A 24,103-nucleotide genomic window follows, 5' to 3' on the forward strand; every position below is an offset into this window, starting at 1 on the left:
TAACCGAGTATCATACAGAAGGAGGAACAGTCTCTTATTCATAAAGAGGAGCCATGTGCATTTACAACTTTGTTCTTATGAATCTTTGCTGGAAATATAAGTGAAAATCACTACCACAATTTTCAGTAGCCTAGACACACTGCAGATTATGATGTCAGTTTGTGTGCCAGTCTGAATGTTTATTCTGCAATGCAAATTGCATATTTTAATATCAGTTTCTACACTACCTTATTTCAGTGGTTTTTTAAAAAACTATTCCAGTATTCATAAAACTGTATGCAATATTTTTGTTCTTATTTGTTTTGGTGATCATTTATTGCTCCTCCTTGATTCAGTACAAGATGACTTTAATCTTTGCTACCTCTCTATTTCCCCTGGGCTTCTAAAAATTCCATCTTGGCTCAGTGATAGAAAACTTTCCTAACACATCATTTTGCAATCATAGATCCAGAAAATGTGATTTGATCCAGATAACCTGTGAAAATCATATCAATTCAGACTCATGTTATTCCAACCCTATATGAGAATCAGACATATTTTGACTAGTATGTGGTTTCACATTGTGTTTTATTTATTTATTTTAAGTGTATATATGTCATCTTTACAGGTACAATCCTCTTAAGGCTCATTCCACAGAATAAATGTTCAAATTACAATAATAATAAGCATTCAAATTACTGTAATAATAAACTTCAATGTTACAAAACCATTAATAAAAACCATAGTAAAATCATAACACTTAAAACCTTCAGTTCAAAAGCAGTAAAAGCAAACAAACAAAACCAACCAGTCTTTTTTAAAAAATCCCTTATATAAAAATGGCAAAGAAAAACATCTTTAAGGCCTTTTTAGTCTGAGCCTTTAGACAGAGTGAGACAGTCTACTCAGGCAGTAACTTTTGGATGGCACAAAAAAGCAATAATTTTTAAAATTACTATTATATTTTTACTGCAGGAAAGGAGGAGGTACCTGTAGGGTTTTCTGTGTCAGGAGCCAAAGCAACTTGGTGACTTTGGCAGAATCTTTGAATGTATATTTATTACTCATTTTTTAATTTTTATTTTAAAAATAAGCTGTTAACATTCCTTAAGATTTAAGGAGACATTACCAGCACACTATTACTTTTTAGAGTGTGTGTGTGTGTGTGTGTGTGTGTGTGTGTATATATTTAAAAATACACTTTAAAAATGCAAAAAACACCCCCAAATCCTCCCACCAGAGTTGTGTTTTATGACTAACACAAAGATTCTTCTGTATGATATTTTTGACTCATATATATGGTAGTTCAGTACCTGCACTGAATTTTGAAATTTGTTGAGCGGAGCCCATCTTTTGGTAGAAATCTTCCTGAGAATCTTTTCCAGTTGTTTTTTGTCCACTACCATTGTTCCATATATACCTATCCCCTTGTTACTTCCTGAAGTAACAAGTTCCAGGTAACATTCCTTACTGTCTGTAAAAATCTGGGTTTGGGAGACTAACCACCATGACTTCAATGGGTAGCAGGACATGCCATTTGCAGCTTGTCTTCAGACAGCAAAATGTTTGGGGCCAGCCTTTCATGACAAACCCAGTTGGAAATAAATTATACCACCATGGAAGACTGTTGAAAAATCCTTTTCTGAAATCTTTCTTTCTTGTAAACTGAAGGTGTATGTTGGTTTCATGAACTGGAGCACAGGTGGGAGTGATGCAGCCCTCACATTTTATAGGTGGAAATTAGCAGCACTCCAGATTGTGCAAGACTACAGCTGCCATTATAATTTACCATTTGGCTCTTCTGGCTAGGGCTGCTGAGAGACAGTCTAAATACATCTGGATGGTTGCCCTGTTGCCATCTCCACTCTAAACTATATACACTTTCGAGACAGAAATGAAGCAGTTAAGATAGCTTGCTAAAACTTAACAAACCAGCGACTTTTGCTTATTTAAAATGGCAGGACCCTAACTGGCCAGCCCCTTTAACTCTTAAGGTAAAATGTAGTAGAATTCTTTAGTAGCATTTTAAAGGGTTTTAAAAAAGTATTTAAAGTAGATCTTTAAAAGAAAAAGATTCTAAGGAGTACAATTGTGCAGGTATAAATGATCCCTTTCAAACGAGAGATTCCATGGCCTTAGCCTCATTAAAATCAATGGCCAATATGGAAATAATCATTTCAAGTCTCTGATGACATAGCATAATTCACAAGTGTTATGTTTTGTAAATGGGATGTGAGTTGTTTAAACAGACAGATCTGTCACTAAAGACTAGTATGAATATAATTCTATACACCATTATATAAAGAATGTCTGCCAAACATCTTAAGAGTTCTTTCAACATCTACAGGGTGTGCTGGGGAAGACTGGATAATTGACGTTTTCAAACAGTGTATTTTGGAATTTAAATTCACAGGGAACAGACAGTGAAACAAAGAGTGTGCACAAATATAGCTAAATGATGACTTAAGGGGGAAAAACAAGAATGATGTACAGTTTTAAAAAGTGATAAGTTCATTGTGGGGGAATCCTTATGTCTTCTTATTGTCGACAATACAATGAACATGGTAAGGGAGATGGTCAAATAGGATTAATGAATAGCCCGGATGTAACCAGGCACAATAAAATGTTAACGTTTTAATCGCATAACATATTTGATGAAGATGAGTTATGTTTGTTGCAATGTGCCTTCAAGTCGCCTTCCTCTGATGGCAGCCCTATCCTTGGATATTCTTGACAAGATTTATTCAGAGGATGTTTGCCATTGCCTTCCTCTTAGGTGGATAGAGAGAAACATGGCCAAGGTCATCCAGGGGAGATGCATGGCTGAGTGAGAATATGAACCTTCGTTTCTTGGAGTCCTTGTCCAGTACTCAGACCACTACACCACCACTGGCTTGGCTAACAGCTTACAGCTGTATTGACACAGCTCTCTACAATCTTGTTTTTTATCCACTAGACCAGTGGATCTCAGACTTTTGTCTTTATCCCCAAAATCACTATTTCAAAGAACCAATCATGATAGAAGAAAAAGGACTACCCAGAGAGACCAAGATGGCCCCATCCTTGCTGTCATTCCGGCAGCACGTTAAAACATTTTTGAGCCATCAGGCCTTTAGAGATGGTTGATGTCGGTCTCTTCGTGCTCTGTGGTGCTAGATTTGAAGGTTTAAGAGTCTGTATATAGTTTTATTTTTATTGTTTTGATGTTTTAGTATTTTAAGCTGTTTTAATATGTACTCTTTTAAAGCACTTTTATCTTTTAAATTGCATATTATTCTTTAATGAGTGATGCGTTTTAATACTATACTAGTTCAATTCTATTCTAAAAATGCCCACTTTTGTATATTTTTAATTGCATTGTATTTTAATTTATTAAGTTGTTTTGTGTTCCAAATTGGGGAGTTTGTTTGGGGTGGGTGGGATATAGTAGTAGTAATAGTAACAACAACAACAACAACAACAATAATTCTGAGACAATAACTTAACATATACAGTGGTACCTCGGGATACGAAATACCCAGGTTACGAAATTTTCGGGATACGAAAAAATCCCATAGGGAATCATTGTTCCGGGTTACGAATGTTTTTTCGGGTTACGAAAAAACTTTTGGTGCTTTTTTCGGCTTTTTCGCACGGAATCGCGGCTTTTCCCCATTAGCGCCTATGGCAATTCGGCTTACGAAGGCTTTTCGGGTTACGAAAGCGGCCGCGGAACGAATTAATTTCGTAACCCGAGGCACCACTGTACACTCAACAATCTATACATCAAGGACAGGCTTGGGGGCCAAAACTGCGGATTTTGATAGGATCCATTGATAAGTTGAAGGTAAAACTTAGGGGCATGTAACCAAGGATGTACTGGATGAAGAAAAGAAAACAATTCCAAATAATTTACAAAATTCAGGTAGGCATACCTACTCTCCCTGAAGGCTGGATGAATGAAGAGGGAAAATTGTAGCTGTGCGGTGTGTGAGGGAGGTAGGCAGACACAGATGGGGCTAAGAAAACAAAAACAACTATAGCCTCAAACATACAGCCCAAAAGTGCTGTTGTTGGCTGATGCAGGGGGCAGGGAAGGCACATGATGCACACCCCCAAATAACTCAGAGGCTGCATCAGGGCTGTGCTGGGGCTGCCAAATATAGCCCAAAATTGGCAGCAGCTTCTTTCAAGGGTGGTGGCAGCATCTGGTTGCTGCAGTCCCCGGGTGATCGGCATAGGAGTGGCCTCTGGCCACTGCTGCTGCCTTGTCTGCTTCACGTAGGCTTGCCATATCCCGCCTGGGGGCGAGAATTTCCCGGTTTTTGGCGGGGCCGCATGGTCCCAACCCCAATTTTGCCCCGCCCCCGGGATTTCGCCCGCCCCCAGGCTGAGGGGAGGATTCCCTCCCCGCTTGTGCCCTGCCCCCATCGCCACAGCAGTGAGGGTGGGGCCAGGGCAGGCAGGGAAAGCCTCCCTGGGAGGAGAATTCCCGCCCCGCCCCCATCACCACAGCAGCGAGGGCGGGGCCAGGGCCGGCATTCAAATGTAGGACACAAAAACCGTGTCTTACATTTAAAAATTTTGTCCGACATTTGTCCCGGTTTGGAGGTCCTGACAAATGGCAACCCTAGCTTCACCCCTAAGTTATCAGTGATTACAATGTTGAATGTGATAGCTTTAGCTATTTTTAACCAGGAAAGCTAACAAACAAAAATGTTTTATTGAAATCCTTCAAAGCCTGATTCCTCTCTCCACTCCTTTAGGGAAGACAGTCAAAGAACTGCACTGCCACCATTTTGCTGCCTAGGCATTCAAAAAAGGTCAGAAGCATCATCATGATGGAGAGAGTAGAGGGTGTTGGTGCTTTTTTTAGGTACTTCCGGGATAGACTAGGTCTCAGCTTTCACCAGTCTAGTCAGAGAAGGGATGGTTCCTTTTTTAATAAGAGCTAAAGGAAAGTACTCACATTGATTTGCGGGTAAGTCAGTTTTTGGGGGGAGTCAATTTTTTTAATTAAAATTTCTATACTTATTCATGAGTACTATATACAGTATATGTAATGGAGGTATCCCCATTGGCAAGCAGGTGATAGTTGTGCAGTTCAATTTCCTTTCTTTGGTTCTCTTGGAACTAGATTCATGTTCCAGTTGCTGTGTGTGTGCACTCAACCTGGTAGTCATGTTAATTCACCCAATGTGATCTGCAGCATTGATCTGGGATACTCTGCCTCAGATTCATTCTACTTGCTATGAAGGGATGCTGGAACCCATCCATTAAAGAGTTTTCCCCCTCTGCTATAGACCACCCTGTACTTCAGTTTGGCACCATTAAAACCTATCTCCTCATAGAGATTTTTTGTCAAATTTTCAATATCAAATGAAGTTTTAGGAACACTTGGAATTTCTACCAATTTGATTTCAGGACAATAAACAATTTATTGTTATATTTATAATTTACAATATATTTTAAGGATGTAATAACTGCAAAAATATTTGCAAGATTGTAACAATAATAATTTAGTAGCGCAAGTACAGTGGATAATCACTGGAAGGAGATGGCATGTAAATAACAACTTTGGGGGATTAGGGGAAATATCAAGTGTCCAGAGTAATTACTAGCATGCCAAAAAGTGAAGAATGGGATTATCCATTGCAGTTAGATCTGCAGAAGTCAGCACATCACATCTGCAGGAAGTCATGAGGACAGAGGAAAAACAAAATTCTTGGTCATTGTAATGAAAATCCTGTGTCCCATCTAAACTACTTTTGCACCCTCTATTTGCTACTGGTTGAGGGAACCCCTGTACAGGACCACAGATATGACACTCCAGTGTCCTATGTCATTACAAAAATATAACGTTCATTCCTCATTCCAAATAATGGCTCTTCTTGGTATTGTTCTAAAGCAGGGTTAATAATCATGTTGTTCTAAATCTCTGTGACATTTTGGCATATCTGTTCAGAGCTGTATTTCAGCAGATATTGTATCTGCCATAGAAATTCAGTCTCTGGCTTGGCTTAGAAATTTGCCATGCCTTATCACAAAGGGGTAATGACAGTAAGTTGTGCATTCATCTGTTTTTGGCACTAGCTTATGCCAGCCCCCATTATGGGCAGAGAATCTAGATTCCTGAAGTGGCGCATTTGCTGTAGGGTGCCATCTGGGACATGAGATTGCTTCCAATTATGAACTTCAGCAGGAAGCTGATAGACTGAGCAAGCAACTTGATAGGCTATTTAATGAACGCTTCATTCTGGGCAGTCAAATGACTATATATCTTTGCTATCTGTCTGTTTATAAAATATAGTTGCGCATCTAAACTATCCATCTTTGTGGGTTTTTTAGCAGTTTCTGTATAGGCATAACAAGTTTGGGATGTGATAGCTAAAGAACTTGCTATCCAAGGCAGTTGACAGACAATTGGTTAACATAACTATTCTTTCTTTCACACTGTTTTAGTATCCTTCTAACCCTCTGGTACAACTCCATGTGGAAATTTGACCTTCTCAGGACATGTAAAATTCAGCTGGTATAGCTCCAGTTCTCATGTTCTTTTGAAAGCTCGTCAAAGAAAAATAGTTTTTTAAAATGTCCCCTGCTCAGCCTGGTGTTTTTTTTTAAAGTAGGGATTTATTAGAATGTGAAGTGTGTCTTGTTTTTAACAATTATTGTAAGAACTATTTTTGAAGTAATAGGTAACTTTAAAAAAGAACACAATTTTGATCAGAAGCATTTATTAGTTTGTAATTGTCTTGTTTTTAACAATTTTTAAGAGCTGTGTTTCAAGGGTAACTTTAAAAAAAGAACACAGTTTTAATCAGAAGCAACAGGTTTCTTGACTAGTAAACATTTTTAGCTTTGGGCCTGTATCAGGTTGCACATGAGAAATTCATACTATACACATCCAGTAAATTAATAAAGTTAGATATTGGCCAACTTCCCTTTGGAAGAATATTTTGAGTATGAATTAGTTGGCTAACTGCCAAGTTGTATTTAATTATGGCTGTGTCTCATTAGTCAAGAGTAATTTTTCTTCATCTATTTCATTAAATATGTATAAAGTAGGTATTTGGCTGAGTTTCAAAGGACCATGCAGCTAGTTCCAAGTTCCCAGTGGATACAAGGATTGTGGTTGCCTTTTGTTTCTTTAAAACTAAGGTTAGTGTCTGGTGCTTGAAGAACTCACAAAAGTTCCAAAGTCCCAAGACTTCAAGCTTTCCTAAGTATTCATTTCAAGATTTTATATTTCACTTTTTAAAAATTTAACAACAATTTCCAATGGAATGGTACTAAGTAGTTCTTTGTACCCTATACTTTTCTGGTAAATCTCAATTTATTTATTTTTACTTTGACTTAGAAGTATTACATTCTAAAACAGAGATGACAAGAGTTAATAGTTCCCCAGATGGTTTCTCTCAGTTCTGCTGCTTTTGAACTACCAAACTAAAATAGTTGGAAATCAAATTAAGATATAATATGAAGAGAGTTGTGTATGTTGTATTTTAATCTCAAACCTTTTAAAATAGGTGGAGCAAGTAGACTGTGCAGGCATACGCATATAGATCTGGGCAATATTGCCTTTTTTTAATATATTTTCTCATGGAATCTGGGAGTTTTAGTCCAGAATTGTTTTCCTAAGCACAGACTGAAGTCTTGCCTAGGCTACCATGGCTATTTTCCTGGCATTGCTCCATCTTCTGTCACTCCAATGGAGATCATTGTGACACAAACATAAGCCCTGGGAGTGGAGCAACTGTCAACCAGACTCTCTCCTCAACATGCATGGACAACCGCACTGAGTTCAGGAAGTAATTTTCAGCCCCCAGGACTTTTTTGGGGCTACATGCCTTACCAAAAATGCCACTCCCCTTGGTCTAAGAGCTGAGCAGCCATGTCAGGTTTTGGGGGCCGTCTCAATGCCTTATGCCTTATATCACACAAGAGTATTGCCTTGTAGGAGGCAAGACAGGGTTGCTAGTTGACTCTCAACCCATTACACTACCATTGTATATACCAACCAAGTAACCAGCCTGCCAAAGAAATGTGGGGGACTGATGGCTGTAGCAGCACCTTTGGAGAGTCCAAGTGGTGGTGGTGAAGGTGGACAGCAGGAGTGTAGCTACTGGGATGAGGGCAAAATGAAGACATTGCCCTCAGTAAGAATCTTGCCCTTCTGATTAAATTTTCCTTCAGTTCCCAAATTTCTAGCATTGCAGAAAGTAATACATGGAATATTATTCAAACCTAGAACTCTTATATTTTCCATATTTGCATTCCTGTGGTAACTTTGCCTGCTCCTTTTCTTTGGATGTCTAAACTGCATTTCTAAATCAGTGTGCAAAGGGATCTTGCAGCATCTTTGAGGCAAACTGAGAGAAGTTGGTAGAATAAACTTTTGTAGACTTGAGATAACTTCCTCAGATGCATGGGGAAATAATCTAAAATCTACAAAAGCTCATGCTAACAACTTCTGTCTTTCAGTTAGTATCAAAAGTGCTTCAAGGTCCCTTTGCATACTGATTTTCAAGACTAGCATGGCTGTGTCTTTGTAATTCTGAATGATCAATTGAAGCTTTAGGTTACTTTGCTGCTAGAAACTTGGGACTGAAGAAAAATTTCATTGGGGGCAGAGTTCTTATTGAGGGGAACAATGTCTTCATTCTGCTTCCTCCACCCCCAGTTACACCCCTGGCATGCAGTGCTAGGAGGCAGCAATGGTGGTGCCATGCTGAGGGCTCACTCAAACCTAGTGGTGAATCTGAAATTAAGAAAGTATAGAATTATGCTGAATATGATTTTTGTATTTGTTGAATCTGTAACTGCGTAACCGCATTCATGAAGTTGCTGAGAGATGAGCTACATAAATGACCATGAATTGGTATCTGTTATAATTAACTTGTTCCAAATGTATTTTAGGTGACACCCTGCTAAGGGACTTCCTAGTTTATATAAAAGTTTTCTGATTTCATTTAGTGAAGGGTGGAAACCATAATTTAGATTGCTAACAAGATTAAATGTCAAGAATGGGGCTTTTGCTGTTCTCATTTTAAAAAATGCTTAAGTAGCTAAGGCGCCTGCAGCCATAACCATTTTAACTGCAAATCAGGCAGGAACAAGAGGTGGCTTTGGTGTGATAGGAAGAACAGGTTTGCCCTGGAGTACTTTTGAGCAAGCTTCCATGTATGACTCACTCACCTCCCACCACTAGAAACTGCCTTGGCTGGCACACAGATTTCTGTTTTTGGCTTGGGGATGAACTATCCAGGTGGAACATCAGTTTTCTTACCACAACTTCCCTGAATTTTGTATATTGGCATAGCTCTCCCTGTTTCTTGAATGCTATTGCAGCTGTCTTTTTCTTTGCCTTTCCCAATTATTTCCAGTATTTTAAGAAAGAAGATTAGTTAGTTTTAATAAAGGTGTTAGCATTGTTGAATTTTAAACCCCTTTTAGCCCCAAAGCCATCAATAGTGTGACAAAATACAGTTGAAATTATTTGTTTTGAATTTTGTTTTAACATTTTTAGACAATCTTGAGGAATAAAAACCTTCCCAAGGCAGCAACCAACAGATAAAGATAAAATATAGAGATGACAAATTTCTGAAACAGTAAAATCACAATTCTAGTATTAATAGTATGCAAAGGGATCTTGTGCACCTTTGAGACTAACAGAAGTAAATAAATTGGTAGCATGAGCTTTTATAGACTTAACCCTACTTCCTCAGATGCATTTGAGGAAGTAGGCTCAAGTCTATGAAAGTTCATGCTACCAACTTCTTTCTTTCAGTTAGCCTCAAAGGTGCTACAAGATCCCTTTACATACTGATTTTCCAGACCAACATGGCTATGTCTTTGAATTCTAGTATTAATAGTTACTTAAGAGCCAGCCATAAACAAGCATCTGGCCCAGTAGCAAACTAACATTAAATAAAGAATTGTATCTAACTCCCCCCCCTGCCCACATACCATATCCATCCATCTATTCTATGGGTTTTTTCAGAGTGGGGAAAGGCAGTAGAAACTGAGTCATTAGGTTCTTTTTAAAGCCCTGCAGTTATGGCACTTCATGTGTTCCACTGGCACAACATACTATGGGTATGCCAAGAAACTTGTTGTGTTTTCTTGCAGGTGAATATAAGGCTATGTCCAATTTTTAGTCTGAATTAAAGAAGGACCACCAAATCAACTGGAACTTGGTAAGTCAAAACTCACATAAGTTCCATTGATTCAGTAAACCTATTCTAGTTGAGACTAGAACAAAGGTGGTATAATGGTTTAAGTGTTGGACTAGGACTCTGGAGACCAGGGTTTGAATTCCCACTCAGCCATGAAAGCCCACGGGATGAGTCTCACTCTCAGCTTCGGAAGAAGGCAAAGACAAAGGTAACCCCCCCTCTGAACAAATCTTGCCAAGAAAACCTCATTATAGATTTGCTTGAGGGTTGCCATAAGTCAGGGGTGACTTGAAGGCACACAACAAACAGAACACTTCAGTTATTGGTTTAAATCTAATTGTTAGACTCTGCAAGAGTAGATCAATTGAACAGAAAAAACAATGTACCATCACTCCATCATATCATATTACTTATAGCTCTAGGATTCACAGAAAAAAATGGTCAATTTTAGTTGCCTTGCCATGCTTGGGGAGTTGAGGGGAGTCAAACAGCCACTTTTTCGTGGTGATTCAGGCTATCTGGGCACATTTTTTTTTTTTTACCAAAACCTTGGCAGAGAAAATCAAATGGTTAGTGGTTTGAACTTTGGACTCTGGAAGCCAGGGTTTGAATCCCCCCTACTCAGCCATGGAAACCCATTGGATGACCTTGGGCAAATCATACTCTCTCAGCCTGAAGGGAACAAAGGCAAATCTCCTTTGAATAAATCTTGCAAGAAAAAGCAAAAACAAATCAAAACACCATGATAGGTCTGACTTAGGGTTGCCATTAGTAAAAAATGACTTGAAGGTACACAACAATAGTTGAAAGTAACAGTTGTGTTTAGACCACAGTAAGAGTGCTATAGATGTCCAGTCCTCCCTCCATTTTCGTGGGGGATCCATTCCAGACCCCTCCCCCCGCAAAAATGGGAAACCAGGCATGTTCAAGCCCTATTGGCTTGAATGGAGGTGCACTCCCCATGGGCGCAAGCCCCATTTTAACTCCCTCCATTCGCCCCCTGCAAATAATCAAGGGGCACGGATCCCAAGTCCGCGAGAACGGAGGAAGGACTGTAGTTCTCAAAGCACAGAAAACTTGATATGGTGAAGGCTGTCACAATTCTCAATTGTCACTTAAACAATAAAATAAGACATCAAAATTGCACAATCGGAGTTTAACATAGTGACTTCAGTTATCATAAAAAGCAGTATAGAAATTAATAATCTTTACTGATTTTCAAACAAGCGAATTCTAGAGCCTTCAGTGGAGAAGACTCTGTTTAATATATTTAGAAGCTGTAGTTCTTATATATCAATGATTCTGTCATTACTATCTTCTCTTGGGAGGTTTATTACATCTTGTGGACAAAAATCAAAGCTTCATCTCCTTAAAGCAGTAGTTCACAGCATTTGGCCCTCCAGATATTTTTAACTTCAACTTGCAGAATAACTGAGTATGCTGGCTTAGACATCTGCAGTCTGAAGTTCAAAAATGTCTGGAGAACCAAAGGTCAAGAACCACTTCCTTGCTGGTCAGGTTCTCTGATTTTAGAGAGTTTAGAATGAAATCTATGAAAACCTACAGGGAAAAGATCCAGCCAGGGATCCAGCCTATGATTCATGACCCAGACCTCTAAGTGTACTTTTAATTTATTTTTGCTTAAACATGGATTAATGAATGGGACTGTATATATGTTTAATCATTTATTTCTTTGGCTTCATACCTAAGACCCAATCCTGTTACTAGAAGCACATCTCAGATCTACGCCAACATTCTGATTTGCAGCTAATTTCAAGCATGGTCCAGTTGGCTCTTATTTCCTGACTGTTTCCAGTTCCTGCAAAATGTGTGAAATCACTGCGATCCAGATGTTTTGGCTGATGCTTCCCATCCCCAGCTAGCTGGGGTCATAGTTCAGAACATCTGGATCATATCAGTGCTGGTTTACCGTATTGCAATATGGGAGTCTCAAACTAAAATTGCCTGTTGACTGATTACAACCCATGGATTTCATAAAATTTTCTTATACAAGGAATACTCAGAGATGGTTTTACCAGTTCTTTCCTCTAAAATACAGCCTACAGCACCTGGTATTGATGAGCAGTTTCCCATCCAGGTACTAACTAGAGCTGACCATGCTTAGCTTCCAGAACATTATTGTTTGTTAGAGGCATCTATACCACTGGCCATCTGATATTGATTATAGAATTCAAAGACCTAGCCGTATTAGTCTGTAAAATCAGTATGGAAAGAGATCTTATAGCACCTTTGAGACTAATTGAAAGAAAGAAGTTGGTAGCAAGAGCTTTCAATGTGAAGTTGAAGGCTTTCATGGCCAGCATCCATAATTTTTTGTGGGTTTTTCGGGCTATGTGGCCATGTTCTATAAGAGTTTCTTCCTGATGTTTCGCCAGCAGCTGTGGCTGGCATCTTCTGAGAATGCTTGCCTGGAAAGGACTTGGGTATATATATTGTGTGACCTGGAGAGACAGGAGTGATTTGCATGTGTATTGTTTTGTTGCTAATGGCAGGCCTCAGGTTGGGAGGGTCTGCAAAAGAGGATTAGTGTCTGCTTGATAGTGCTCATGGTCTGCTGGGAGATTTCTCATTAGCATTTGTTGAGTCTTTTTCTTGCAATTTTTCAGGACTGGTAGCCAAACCTTGTTTACTTTTAGGGTTTCCTCTTTCCTGTTGAAATTGTCCAGGTGTTTGTGGATTTCAATGGCTTCCCTGTGCATCCTGACATGGTAGTGGTTGGCATGGGCCAGGATTTCAGTGTTTTCAAACAGTATTTTATGCCCAGGATGGTTTGTGGCATGTTCTGCTACTACTGATTTTTCTGGCTGGCCCAGTCTGCAGTGTCTCTCGTGTTCCTTGATGGTTGTTTGCACACTTCATTTGGTGGTCCCTATGTAGAAAGCAAGAGCTTTCATTGGCTTTACACTATTTCCTCTTCCAAATGCATCTGAATAAGTATACTGAAGTGTATGAAAGCTCATGCTACCAACTTCTTTCTTTCATTTAGTGTCAAGGGTGCTACAAGATCTCTTTCCATACTGATATTATGTTAGAAAATATTTGAATTTTAAAAATTAAATTAAATATTTCATGATGTACTGCAGAAAACCAAATTTGAGGGTTTTATCCAATATTTTCCATCTGCCAATGGAATTACATTTGTCACAGTGATTTTTCTGCAACTCCATCGCCAAAGTGTTGCCAAACTTTCCAGAGCAGAAAGGGTGAACGATACAGAGGACAGAAGAAGAGAAAGAGTGAAGGGAAAATTCTGTTGTTTGAGTGGCAATCTTCTACCACAGTGTTGGCTTTTCTATAGCCATATTAGTCTGGAAAATCAATGTGCAAAGGGATCTTGCAGCACAATTGAGACTAATTGAACGAGAGAAGCTGGTAGTATGTGCTCTCATAGACTTGAGCCTACTTCCTCAGATGCATTTTTTTTAGTATACAGTACATGCTTATTCGAGACTAATCATCTGCTAAATTCCCGCAGCAAAGTATGAGTGTTTAAAAGATTTAGTTGTCATCTCCTGTGGCATATGATATTTTGACATTCTTTATTCTGATAGTAAGTTAAATCCTACTGCAAATACCTTTGAAACAACTTTCAAAGTTGTTCTACTTTTAAGTCCTTCTCTTTTTTTAGAAATTCAAGAGGAGTAGTTCCTTGCCTTAGGCAGCCCAAGGAGGAAGTGTTGCTTTGCTAGGCAGCACATTCTTAAAGGACTTAGATGATACAAACATATACTTGCACCATTTTCTGCTAAAAAAAAAAAAAATAGAGCCAAAAAAAAAAAAAGATTTGCCCCTATAAACCTTCTGTAGAAGTCACATTTCAAAATGTTTTTAAAAAATCACTTTCATTTGTGGCCATTTAGAGAGTGAGAGAGGTGGAGAAAGCAACCCTTTCATTTTGAGATAGTTTTGACCCCTTCTGTGCACTTGTGGAAGTTGGTTGGAACCACCAAAAAGGGAGTTTGAGGCTGCACACTTTCCCTATCGTTCTACATAGATGAACATTATATATAAAATGGGTCCTGTACATGGATTGCTGTTCTGGATGCAGTCAGTTGAGAGAATGCTGTGAAAGGTCTTTTGCATGTGTGTCATCTGGTAGGAGAGACATTCTCTAGTTCTATGCATGCGCCAGTGGACTCTGGTAGTATCTATCAGTCACCAATCAGTTGAAAGATAGAGAGAGAGGGTTTAAGTTGCCTGTCTGCCTCCTTCCCTTCTTCCTTCCTTCCTACATTACTTAATGACGAAAATTGAACATTGGGGTTTCAGTAAGGGCAGCTTATTAGCTTTCATATACTGTATATCAAAGAATATGGTGCATGTGGCCCTCCAGATATAGTCTGACTTGAACTCCCATCAGCCATGGACAGTGTTGAAGAATGATGGAAGTTGTAGTCCAACAACATCTGGAGTGCCACCCATTCTCCATCACTATTCTATATTTTCTAGTACCATTTCATGACCTTGTAGATTTGTCTTCAGGGATATTTTGGAACCCATAAATAAAATTGATATTAAGCTGAAGCATTTAATGTTGGGTATGACACAACTAGTTCTAAAACTTGCATTCTTTTAAAGGAATGGCTATTTTTCTCCTCCGTCAAAGAGAGGTGGAAGCCATAACTGTGGGATATATGAGACAAACATAAATATGTCTGTGTATTCTGTGACTTGCTTGCTAATATCCCATCTGACCATTTTTAATATCTTCACACCTGGTGCAGATTAAGGAAATGGCAGTGAGGTTTTAAAATGAATACTATTTTGCCAAATTCCTCCTAATTCTCTCTCTTTCTTTCCCTCTTTATTTCAAGAATGAGTGACTGACAAGAGTTCATCCAGTCAGCACATCCCTGAGCTTTTTCCCATTTTGAGGAGGCTTGTATGCTTTGGAAAGTCCCACTGCTCTGCATGTGTTCTCATTCTTGGGTTAAAAATTCCAGTCTGAAACAAAAGCCTAAGCAAAATATACCTGATTGTGGATGTTCACCATAGATGGTGAAAACCCTGATGTGATTAAAGATAGATTTGTTTTTGGTTTTGCTTTAGGCAAAAATGACCACATGCTGATTCTATTTTATCAACATTTGAACAAGTTACTTATTCGAACTACAACTCCCAGATTCTCCTAGCACTGGCCATATTACGAAGTTTAGCCCAAGAAATGTGTAAGCCAAAACATGTAAGCCAAAACATGTAAGCCAAAAAGTAACGTTTCTGAACTCTCTCTCTATACACACACACACACACACAGAGAGAGAGAGAGAGAGAAAGAGAGACATAAAAGACTCTCGTGGATTTCAAGTTATGCAGCAAAGATCACATCTGCATGCTTTGTTCTTCACCTCCCTGACCTTATTGGGAAATGCTTTGTAAATAAATGCTCCTTAGGGTGACATCCTCAAAGCACTTCCCATGAAGTGACTCATGTGCTGAAGCACACAAAATGAAGCACTGTTTCTGAAAATGACCCAACTCATCAGTGTCACATGGGATCTGTTTTCAGCTCCAGAATGTAAGTCAGACAGATTTCTCACAGATGATTGATGGCACCAAGTTTGTTTGCATTGAAAAACATGCCATATCACAAAAAAAAAAGTTTACTGTACAGAAACATGGTGTTGTTTCTTCACCAATGGGTAGAAAACAGATGAATATGTCAATCTTCCAGCACTGTGCCAAACATGGAGCACTGTGGAAACATTTTCCAGGTTAATACAAAAAACATAGAGGGGTAGCCATGTTGTCCATATGACAAACCCAATAACATGCAAACAATGATACCTTTATTAGGACAACAAAATGCACAATATACATGTTGCAAGTTTTTGAAGCTTCACAGGCTTCTTCATCAGGCAAGATATTAAAAACTATACAAGAGGGGGGGGGGAATGAAGATGTTAATCATAAGCCTGCATTTTGCTGTCTTTGTTCTCAGATGGTATGGAAGGGCACTTCTTGCAGGCTGGAACCTGCTCCTTCTGGCCATGTGGTTACTGGGAGATTCTCAAAGTCCAGGAAATTTAACATCCATTTGCAACACAAAAAAAGATGACTCCTTTGGAATCCAGTGTGTCTCCGTGGCTTGAAACATGTATATTTTGCATTTTGGTTGGTCTCATAAAGGTATCATTTTTGGATGTTACTAGGGAGCTTATTGCACACACTTTTGTCTCTGTCTGGGCATGGGCAGGAATTCCAGCTGAGCAAGAAAGCTTTCCGACTGAGCAAAATTAATCCGCCTCAGCCCAGCTTGGAGATGTGTTGGGGTTGGCAGTGGCATGGGGATGCCTTGCCAACAGTTTAGCATGCGATAAGCTCCGTTTTCACTCAGCCATGCGTGTTCTCTGCCTGTGCTCAGAACAGAGACAAAAGTGTTTGCGATTACTGCATTTGTCAATGTTATGCTTCACGTTTAAATTGTACCATATTTATTTGTTATTTGGGGTGGAGAGAGAAAACATAAAATGTTGTGTGGTGAGCACCTCAGTAGACAAGACATGTGGATGTATTAAATGCATAGCTTGATGCATCTATATTCACAGTCATTGCTACCTGGTGTTGAGTTACATGAACTTGAGGCAGGATTTAGAATTTCCATCTATCATCCATGAACAAATCACTACCAGGAGGATGGGTGCTATGCTAGGGCAGACTTGGCATTTACATGTCTTTTCTTCAATGGTGGGTCAGTGTCAATGTGGTGGAAGCATTCGGAGGGCCAAGTAAAGATGCTTCCAACCCCTTCCTCATCTTTTCAAAATAATCCCATGATGATTACTGTGGAAATCTCATGGTATATTGAGCAGAAAGGAAGGAAGGAAGACAACAGGCTTGTGAGCAGTGGTGGTGGGGAAAGCATTAAAGATATGCTCTGTGAAGAGCCCGTGGTAGAAGAATTCCCCTCTTTCTCTCCTCCCTCCCAAAGATAGTTATCTCATTCAAAGCCATTGATTTTTAGCCCCTGAACTGCAGCTCTGTCTTGGATTTTTCATAAAACAAAGACACCAAGGTCTCAGAACAAAGATCAATAAACCCCTTTCGTTTGTCTCTCCTGAGGAATAATCTTCTTTATGGTCTCAGAGAGATTACTCATTTGAGTGGAGTATCTAGTGCTGGGTGATGAAAGGGCTCTACTTTTGTTTTCATTAATGTTAAGGCTCCAACTGAGTTGTCTCTGCAGTGACAGTTATAGGCACTACGGGACAACAAGAGTTTGTCTAAAAAAGCCAATGTAATGTACAGCTTGCTGTAACAAATGTCATTGAAATAAAATATGTTGCTTTTGCTACTAATGCAAAAAGAAAGAGATGTTCCCAGAACAAAAGAAAGAAAGAAAGAAGTGTGTATATATATAATGCATAAAAGTTTGAAATAACTGAAATTGTGTGGTATGCCTTATGATGCAGTATTTCCATATATTTACGTCAATAAGATGTTCATGCACCAAAAGGCAAAATAAACACATCAAAATAATTAATTTCCTCCACATATTGTAAATACAATGTATATATGAAGTTGTTATTATTATTATTATTATTATTATTATTATTATTATTATTTATATAGCACCATTGATGTATAACACTTTCCATGTAAAACAACCAATGACAGTGGGCCCTGCCAAAGGTGTACAATCTATGTGTACAGGGAAAGGAAAGAGTAATGCAAATAATTTTTAAAACTTAACAATAGTATTATACAACAAATTATCCCAATAAGTTAAGTTTTTGGCAACAGTGAAGCATCTGTGCTGAGATAGCTGAAAGTCATGCTGTAATATGAAATTCAATGTCAGAAGATAGTTCTAGAGTCTAGAAATATAGCTGAGTGTCATCAGCATAAAGATGATACTGAAAACACAGGGTTCTGTCCTGGGCCCAGTGCTATTCAACATCTTTATCAATGACTTGGATGACAGAATTGGGGGCATATTTATCAAATTTGCAGATGACACCAAATTAGGAGGAGTAGCTAATACCCCAGAGGACAAGATTAAAATTCAAAATGACCTGAATAATCTTATAATCATCATGATTCACTCCTTTTCAACAGAACACAAACTTATACTTCAGAACATTCCTGGCTTTTGCCTTCAGAACACTCTGATGGTTACAGAATGGGGATGGGGGCAGTCCTGTTGACCAATACTTTTATTATTCTACCGCTGAAAAGTCAGCAAAAGAGCATACCAGCTTTTGGGGTTGCCACCAGGCAAGGCACTACAAAAGGCAGAGATGGAAGAGAAGGAAGAGTTACCAAAAAAGACATTTGTCTTTAATCACTCCTCTTTCCCCCAGCCTTTTGCAAACTGTGCCTGATAGATAGTTTTCATACACATACACACGCACACACCCATTGCATGCTGGTTGTATACTTCTTTATTAGTTGGTCGAATAAAGGTATTCTTTTACAGCTTTTAGCTTTTGATGATACAGAGTGCTCAAAAGATCTTAATAACTAGCATTTTCCAAAACATCAGCACTCATTCACATCTTGTCAGAAATAGCATTGTACTCTCATATTACCTAATCAATAGGCTACATGTATATTAACTATTTTTCTCTCCCCCCCCCCTTCTCTTGTCTATTTAGGAACAAACATGTCTGTTGTGGCTGCTGCTAATTTAACACCTACGCCTTCATGGAACATATCAAGTGAACTAGACAAAGGTAAATGAAGAAATGTATCATTCTGGACTTTTAAAACCACAATTAGGACTTTTTTTTTCTTTTGTAACTGGTCATCTTTTAGATGTGATGTAAAGGTTGAGGAGAGAGAAATTAAGGCCAGTTTTCCTTCCAGAGGCAACCATTTGATATTTGGACTGTGATTTCTGAAGAATGTGGGGACTCCCCTTTTTATTTTAGGTAACACGTTCCACATGTTTTTTTTTTAAATGTCAAGATGTGAATTATAGCAGTTTATGACCTACTTGACATTTCATCTTGTGGCTCTTGGAATCTGGATTCAATATTCACACACTTTAGTCTGAGGTGGTTTGCCTGAATATTTCGCTATGAAATTTGAAGGCAAGCAGTTTTTGTTTGGGAGGAGGAATGAAAAATGCTTTAACATCTGTGACAGCAGTCATATAGGACATTAAATATTCTTGCTCACTCTCTTTCATGCATACACACACATACACAAGTGTGGTCATGTTTCTCTGAAATCTCACATGCATCCTGGACATGCAATCTTAGCTGTTGTAGTCCTGGCTGCCCAGATCTCTCTGTGCTCAGACTGGGAATTTTAGTTTTTTTAGGTGGCTTAATGTTCCTCAAATTCACTGATTGTATTTCACTTATCATAATGGCTGAATTAGACTATAAATCCTTTTCACCTAGATTTTCCTTATTGTGGTTTCATTTTTTGCCCATTAAAATCTTGCTGTAATTGTAAAACTTCACAATTTCCAACCATCAGCACTAGTACAAAAAGAAGGGAGAGATGGTTTGGAAAAAAAGGCATTTTCTTGTATCAGAATGTGTTAGAAGCATCCTCTCATTGGTGAACATTGTGTTCTCTCTCTCTATCTCTCGGGTTCAATCAGCACTGCAGAAATAATGTAGTTTGACATCACTTTAATTTCCATGGCTCCATCCTATGCCATGCTGCGATTTGTAGTTTGCTGTAGCTCCAGAGCTCTCTGACAGAGAAGGCTAAATATTTCACAAAACTACAAATCCCAGAATTCCATAGCATAGATACATGACAGTTAAAGCGCTGTCAAACTGCATTAATTCTGCAGTGTAAACACAGCCTATCTCTTACTCCCCCCTCCCCTGATGCAACATATTCCATCAAGCCAAAAGCAGCCCATTGGGTATAGGCGACACTCCACACATGCTTTAACACACCACCTTTTTGTGGCTTTTTAGGAGTGTAAAATCAGAGAGATTAAAAATCCCTAACAAAGAACAGTAAATAAATAGTGGATTATAATCACTCTGTTGGTATGCTTGTCGTTCATAAAGTGCTTGAATGTTATCGCTGAAAACATGCAGGGGTAGCTGTGTTGGCCATTTAACAAATCCAAAAAAGAATCCATCAGTGATACCTTTATTGGCCAACTGAAATGCACAATATACTTGTTGCAAGCTTTTGAAGCTCCATGGGCTTCTTCATCAGGCAAGATGTCACAAAGCAAATAGCCGGGGGGGGGGGGGGACAATTGGAGATTTTATGCAGATGCCTGCATGTTGTTTCAGTCCTTAGTATTGATGGATGCTGGAAAGATATCTTTTGCAGATAGGCTCCTCCTCCTTCTGGCCATGTGGCAACAGGGAGAATTTTAAAGTCCAGGAAATTAATGCATGACTTTAACTTTCTGCTCAGGGAAAAGATTTATCTGATGGGATAGGAAAACATGAATCTGGAAAGATGGAATGGTTGTCAAGCCCAGTAATGTCTCTGTTTTGGACCAAAGACGTTGTTGTTGGCGGGCCTTCAGATTGACTCTGACTTGTTGTGTACCTTCAAGTCATTTCTGACTTATGGCGACCACAAGGGAAACCTATCATGGTGTTTTCTTGGCAAAATTGGTTCAGAGAAGGTTGTCATTGCCTTCCCCTGAGTCTGAGCTCATGTGACTTGCCCAAGGACAGCCAGTGAGTTTCATGGCCAAGCTTGGAATTCAACCCTGGTCTCCAGAGTCATCGTCCTTAACTACTACAGCATTCTGGCTCTGACTTATACTGACCCTATCATAGTGTGTTCTTGGCAAAATTTATTTAGGGGAGGTTTGTCATTGCCTTCCTCTTGGGCTAAAAGAGTATGATTTCCCTAAAGTCAGCCAGTGGGCTTCCATGGCTGAGTGAGGATTTGAACCCTGGTATCCCAGAGTTCTAGTCCAACATTCAAACCACTACACTACCCTGGTTCTCACCAAATCCTTTTTGGCAGATTGGGTGACTTTGGAGCTAAAATCGTGTGCATGAATATCATGTACTTCTAGCACACAACCACAGTACTTCCTTTTATAGACTTTATCAGCCTTTGATTCTAGGGCTTCAAATACTTCCCTGCTCATCTATGGAAACCCACTGGGTGATCTTGAGCAAGTCACATTCTCTCAACCTCAGAACAATGGCAAACTTCTTGCAAATAGATTTTGCCAAGAATACCCCATGATAGGTTCAGTTTGCCTTAGGGTTGCTATAAATGGGAAATAACTTGCAGAATCTTGAATTTAATGTGTAATGTCCAGGTCATCAGGTGTAGCCACATAAAGTGTTTGTAGACATGCTTTGCAAAATGTGCAGGTAACAGAAACATACAGCTTAACGAAATCAACTTTCACCTGTTTTCCCCAAGAGCTGGCATGTGGTCTCAGAAGCATCCATATAAACAGGATTTTAAAGCTTGTTAAACGCCTCATGTGAAGTTGATTTCCAGCCAGCTCTCCCAATTAAGCCGATGTCCCTATTCAATGGCTTCACAGTTCCTGCCATTCTTCAGAAATTATCCCTCCCCCATGCACATTCTTCAGTATTTCATTAGATATATATTTCATGTTCTTATTAAAAAATCATAAAACTGAATGGATTTGGTTTTTTACTATTTATCTATGCTCTCACTTCTGAGTACTTCTCCAGTGACTGTCTACCAACCGAGACTCATTTAACTTTCAGTTTTTATTAAATAAACTAAATTGGCAGCATTAAACAGTTGCCTGTTTATCCTTTCTAACAGGAAATGAAATTTAAAAGAAATGCAACCACCCGTGAAGACCTGTTGAAAGCAGCAATTGATGAGGCAGGGAGGTGGCAGTTTCTCACCAAAACTTGAAAAAGAAACAAACACGGCATGAAAAATCTTAAAGATCACTTTTTAAATGCTTCTCTGCATTGTTCCATACCACTATATTACCATTTTCTTTCTTTCTTTGCTTTTTAGCAGAAGTTTGTTTTTACAGAGAAAGAAGGGGATTATTTATTTATTTATTTATTTGCTATTGGAAGTCTTCCATGATATTTTAAGTTAATTGAGAGAGAAGCCCAATTGCACAATTTTTTCAGTAAAAAAGAGTCATGAAAAAGCTGTACAATTCTGGAGATTGATAAGTGGACATAAGAAGGATTGACTGTAGAACAATGGCTCATATTTATTGTGGGGTGCGGTGGGCATCCTATGAACCTCCAAGTGTTCTTGGACTGCAGCTTGCATGGGCCTTTCACTATTCACTGGCCAGGTTGGCTAGAGCTGATGGGAGTTAAAATCCAACAACATCTGGAGGGTCACAATTGAAAGGCCACCTTTGCTGTAGTCCTTCTCCAAACTGGCAGCCTTCAAATCCCATGTTCTTCAGCAAGGAGCAATGTTGTCTGAGTGTGAAAGCTGCCACACAACACACCTGGAACTTGGCAGGTGAATGCGATTCACATAGGTCAGTAATGGCTAGCAGTTACATCAGGGGAGCCTGCAGCTCAGTGTGATGAATAGCTGGGCAGTCTCCTCAATATTTTTATTTATAGTATAATATTTTTGTTACTATTTAGATGCTAAAAAACATCAGCACACAAGCAAGATTTTCAGAGTGAAAACTCATGAAAAAAGATGACTATGCCAATGACAGTGCACATAAAAATGGTATAGAAATTACAGCACCATGCTTCACTCCAGTTTGACACCACTTTAACTGCCATGGCTCCATGCTAGGGAATTCTGGGGTTTGTGAGATATTTAGCCTTCACTGTGAGAGGGCTCTGGTGCCACAACAAACTACAAATCCCAAAATTCCATCTACCTTTCAGCGAAGGCAGATAAAGTGGTGTCAGACTGGATTATTTCTGCAGTAAAAATGCAGCCTAGGAAAGTGAGCCACAAACGTTCTCAGCTTTAAAGATACTTCATGTTTTTTTGGTAATAGCACTACTGATCAGTAGTCCTGTGCAAATAACTCTCACCTCAAAAACCATATGGGTTTTGTAAGCATTCTTGGCAACTACTCAAAAAAACACTGGAGACCTCTTTTTTTTTTTTTTTTTTTTTTTTTGGAGTAATATTCACATGGAATTCTTGCAAAGCCTCAAATGGTTTTCATAAGCTTGTCCCCCTCCCTTGCACAGGTTTTTTATTTGTTTTGTTTTTTGTAAAACCCAAACCTTCTCATCTTAGAAGCCAATGTGTAACCTCTGCAAGAAGATCTTCCTTACTCACCTATAGGGCTAACAACTCCACCCCTGTTGGGGTCCTCCAGTTTCTAGTTCAAGCTTAACAGGAAAAAAAACTGTACAGCAAGCAGATGCTGTGAAGTTTATTGTTCCTCTTGCAGTTGGTTTCTCTTCCTTTTACACAGATAAGGTGTTGTTTTTCAGTAAGAAGGGGGGAATAAGTGACATTTTCAGAGCCTTGGACCATAAACCTCTGCTCCCTTTACCTAAAAGACTGAAATTCTGTACACTTACCTGAGAATAATCCTCATTAATTGATAATCATTATTAATTAGTTGTGCATAGGATCATAGCCTAACTGTTCTAACTGGAGTAAGACTCTAATTTTGTGCATATTAATTAGGAAGGCCCTCCACTGTACACCGTGGAGATAATTCTGCATAAAAATGCATAGGATTGCTCTCTCAGGGCTTGTCTACATTTTTCAGAATACTGTGGGCTGCTCCCGGAGTATCCTGGCCCCTATAACTGCTGCATCAAAGCACAGTAACAAGAGATGGGTGCCTTTACACATAGTCCTTGCAAGACAGTCAGAAGCACAAGTCGCTCTGAAGTCAGAATGAGACATCCAGCCTCATTCTGACCTTAGAGCAACTCATGCTTGCAGAGAGATTCACAGGGACCACTTGGGAAGGCAGCTGACCACCGTCACCACATTTTGCTCTGTCTTTTTTGGAAAACTCAGAGCAAAAACGGTTTCTTTTTAATGTAGGACAAGAGGTGGAAATTCCAAATTAGGTCTGGGGATTGTGTAAACAGGCTGGACCTGAT

General features: G+C 39.1%; 1 protein-coding gene across 2 annotated transcripts in view; it reads left to right on the forward strand.

The window, feature by feature from the left end:
- The window catches only part of ROR1 (receptor tyrosine kinase like orphan receptor 1), a 228,110-nt gene that overhangs the window by 142,577 nt on the left and 61,430 nt on the right, over window positions 1-24,103 (forward strand). For both annotated transcript variants that reach the window (XM_042465389.1, XM_042465390.1), the window contains exon 2: window positions 18,752-18,829. In XM_042465389.1, coding sequence (XP_042321323.1) covers window positions 18,752-18,829 — 78 coding nt within the window. The remainder of the gene's footprint in view (window positions 1-18,751; window positions 18,830-24,103) is intronic.

The sequence above is a fragment of the Sceloporus undulatus genome, chromosome 4 (genome assembly GCF_019175285.1).
Source record: "Sceloporus undulatus isolate JIND9_A2432 ecotype Alabama chromosome 4, SceUnd_v1.1, whole genome shotgun sequence".
NCBI lineage: Eukaryota > Metazoa > Chordata > Lepidosauria > Squamata > Phrynosomatidae > Sceloporus > Sceloporus undulatus.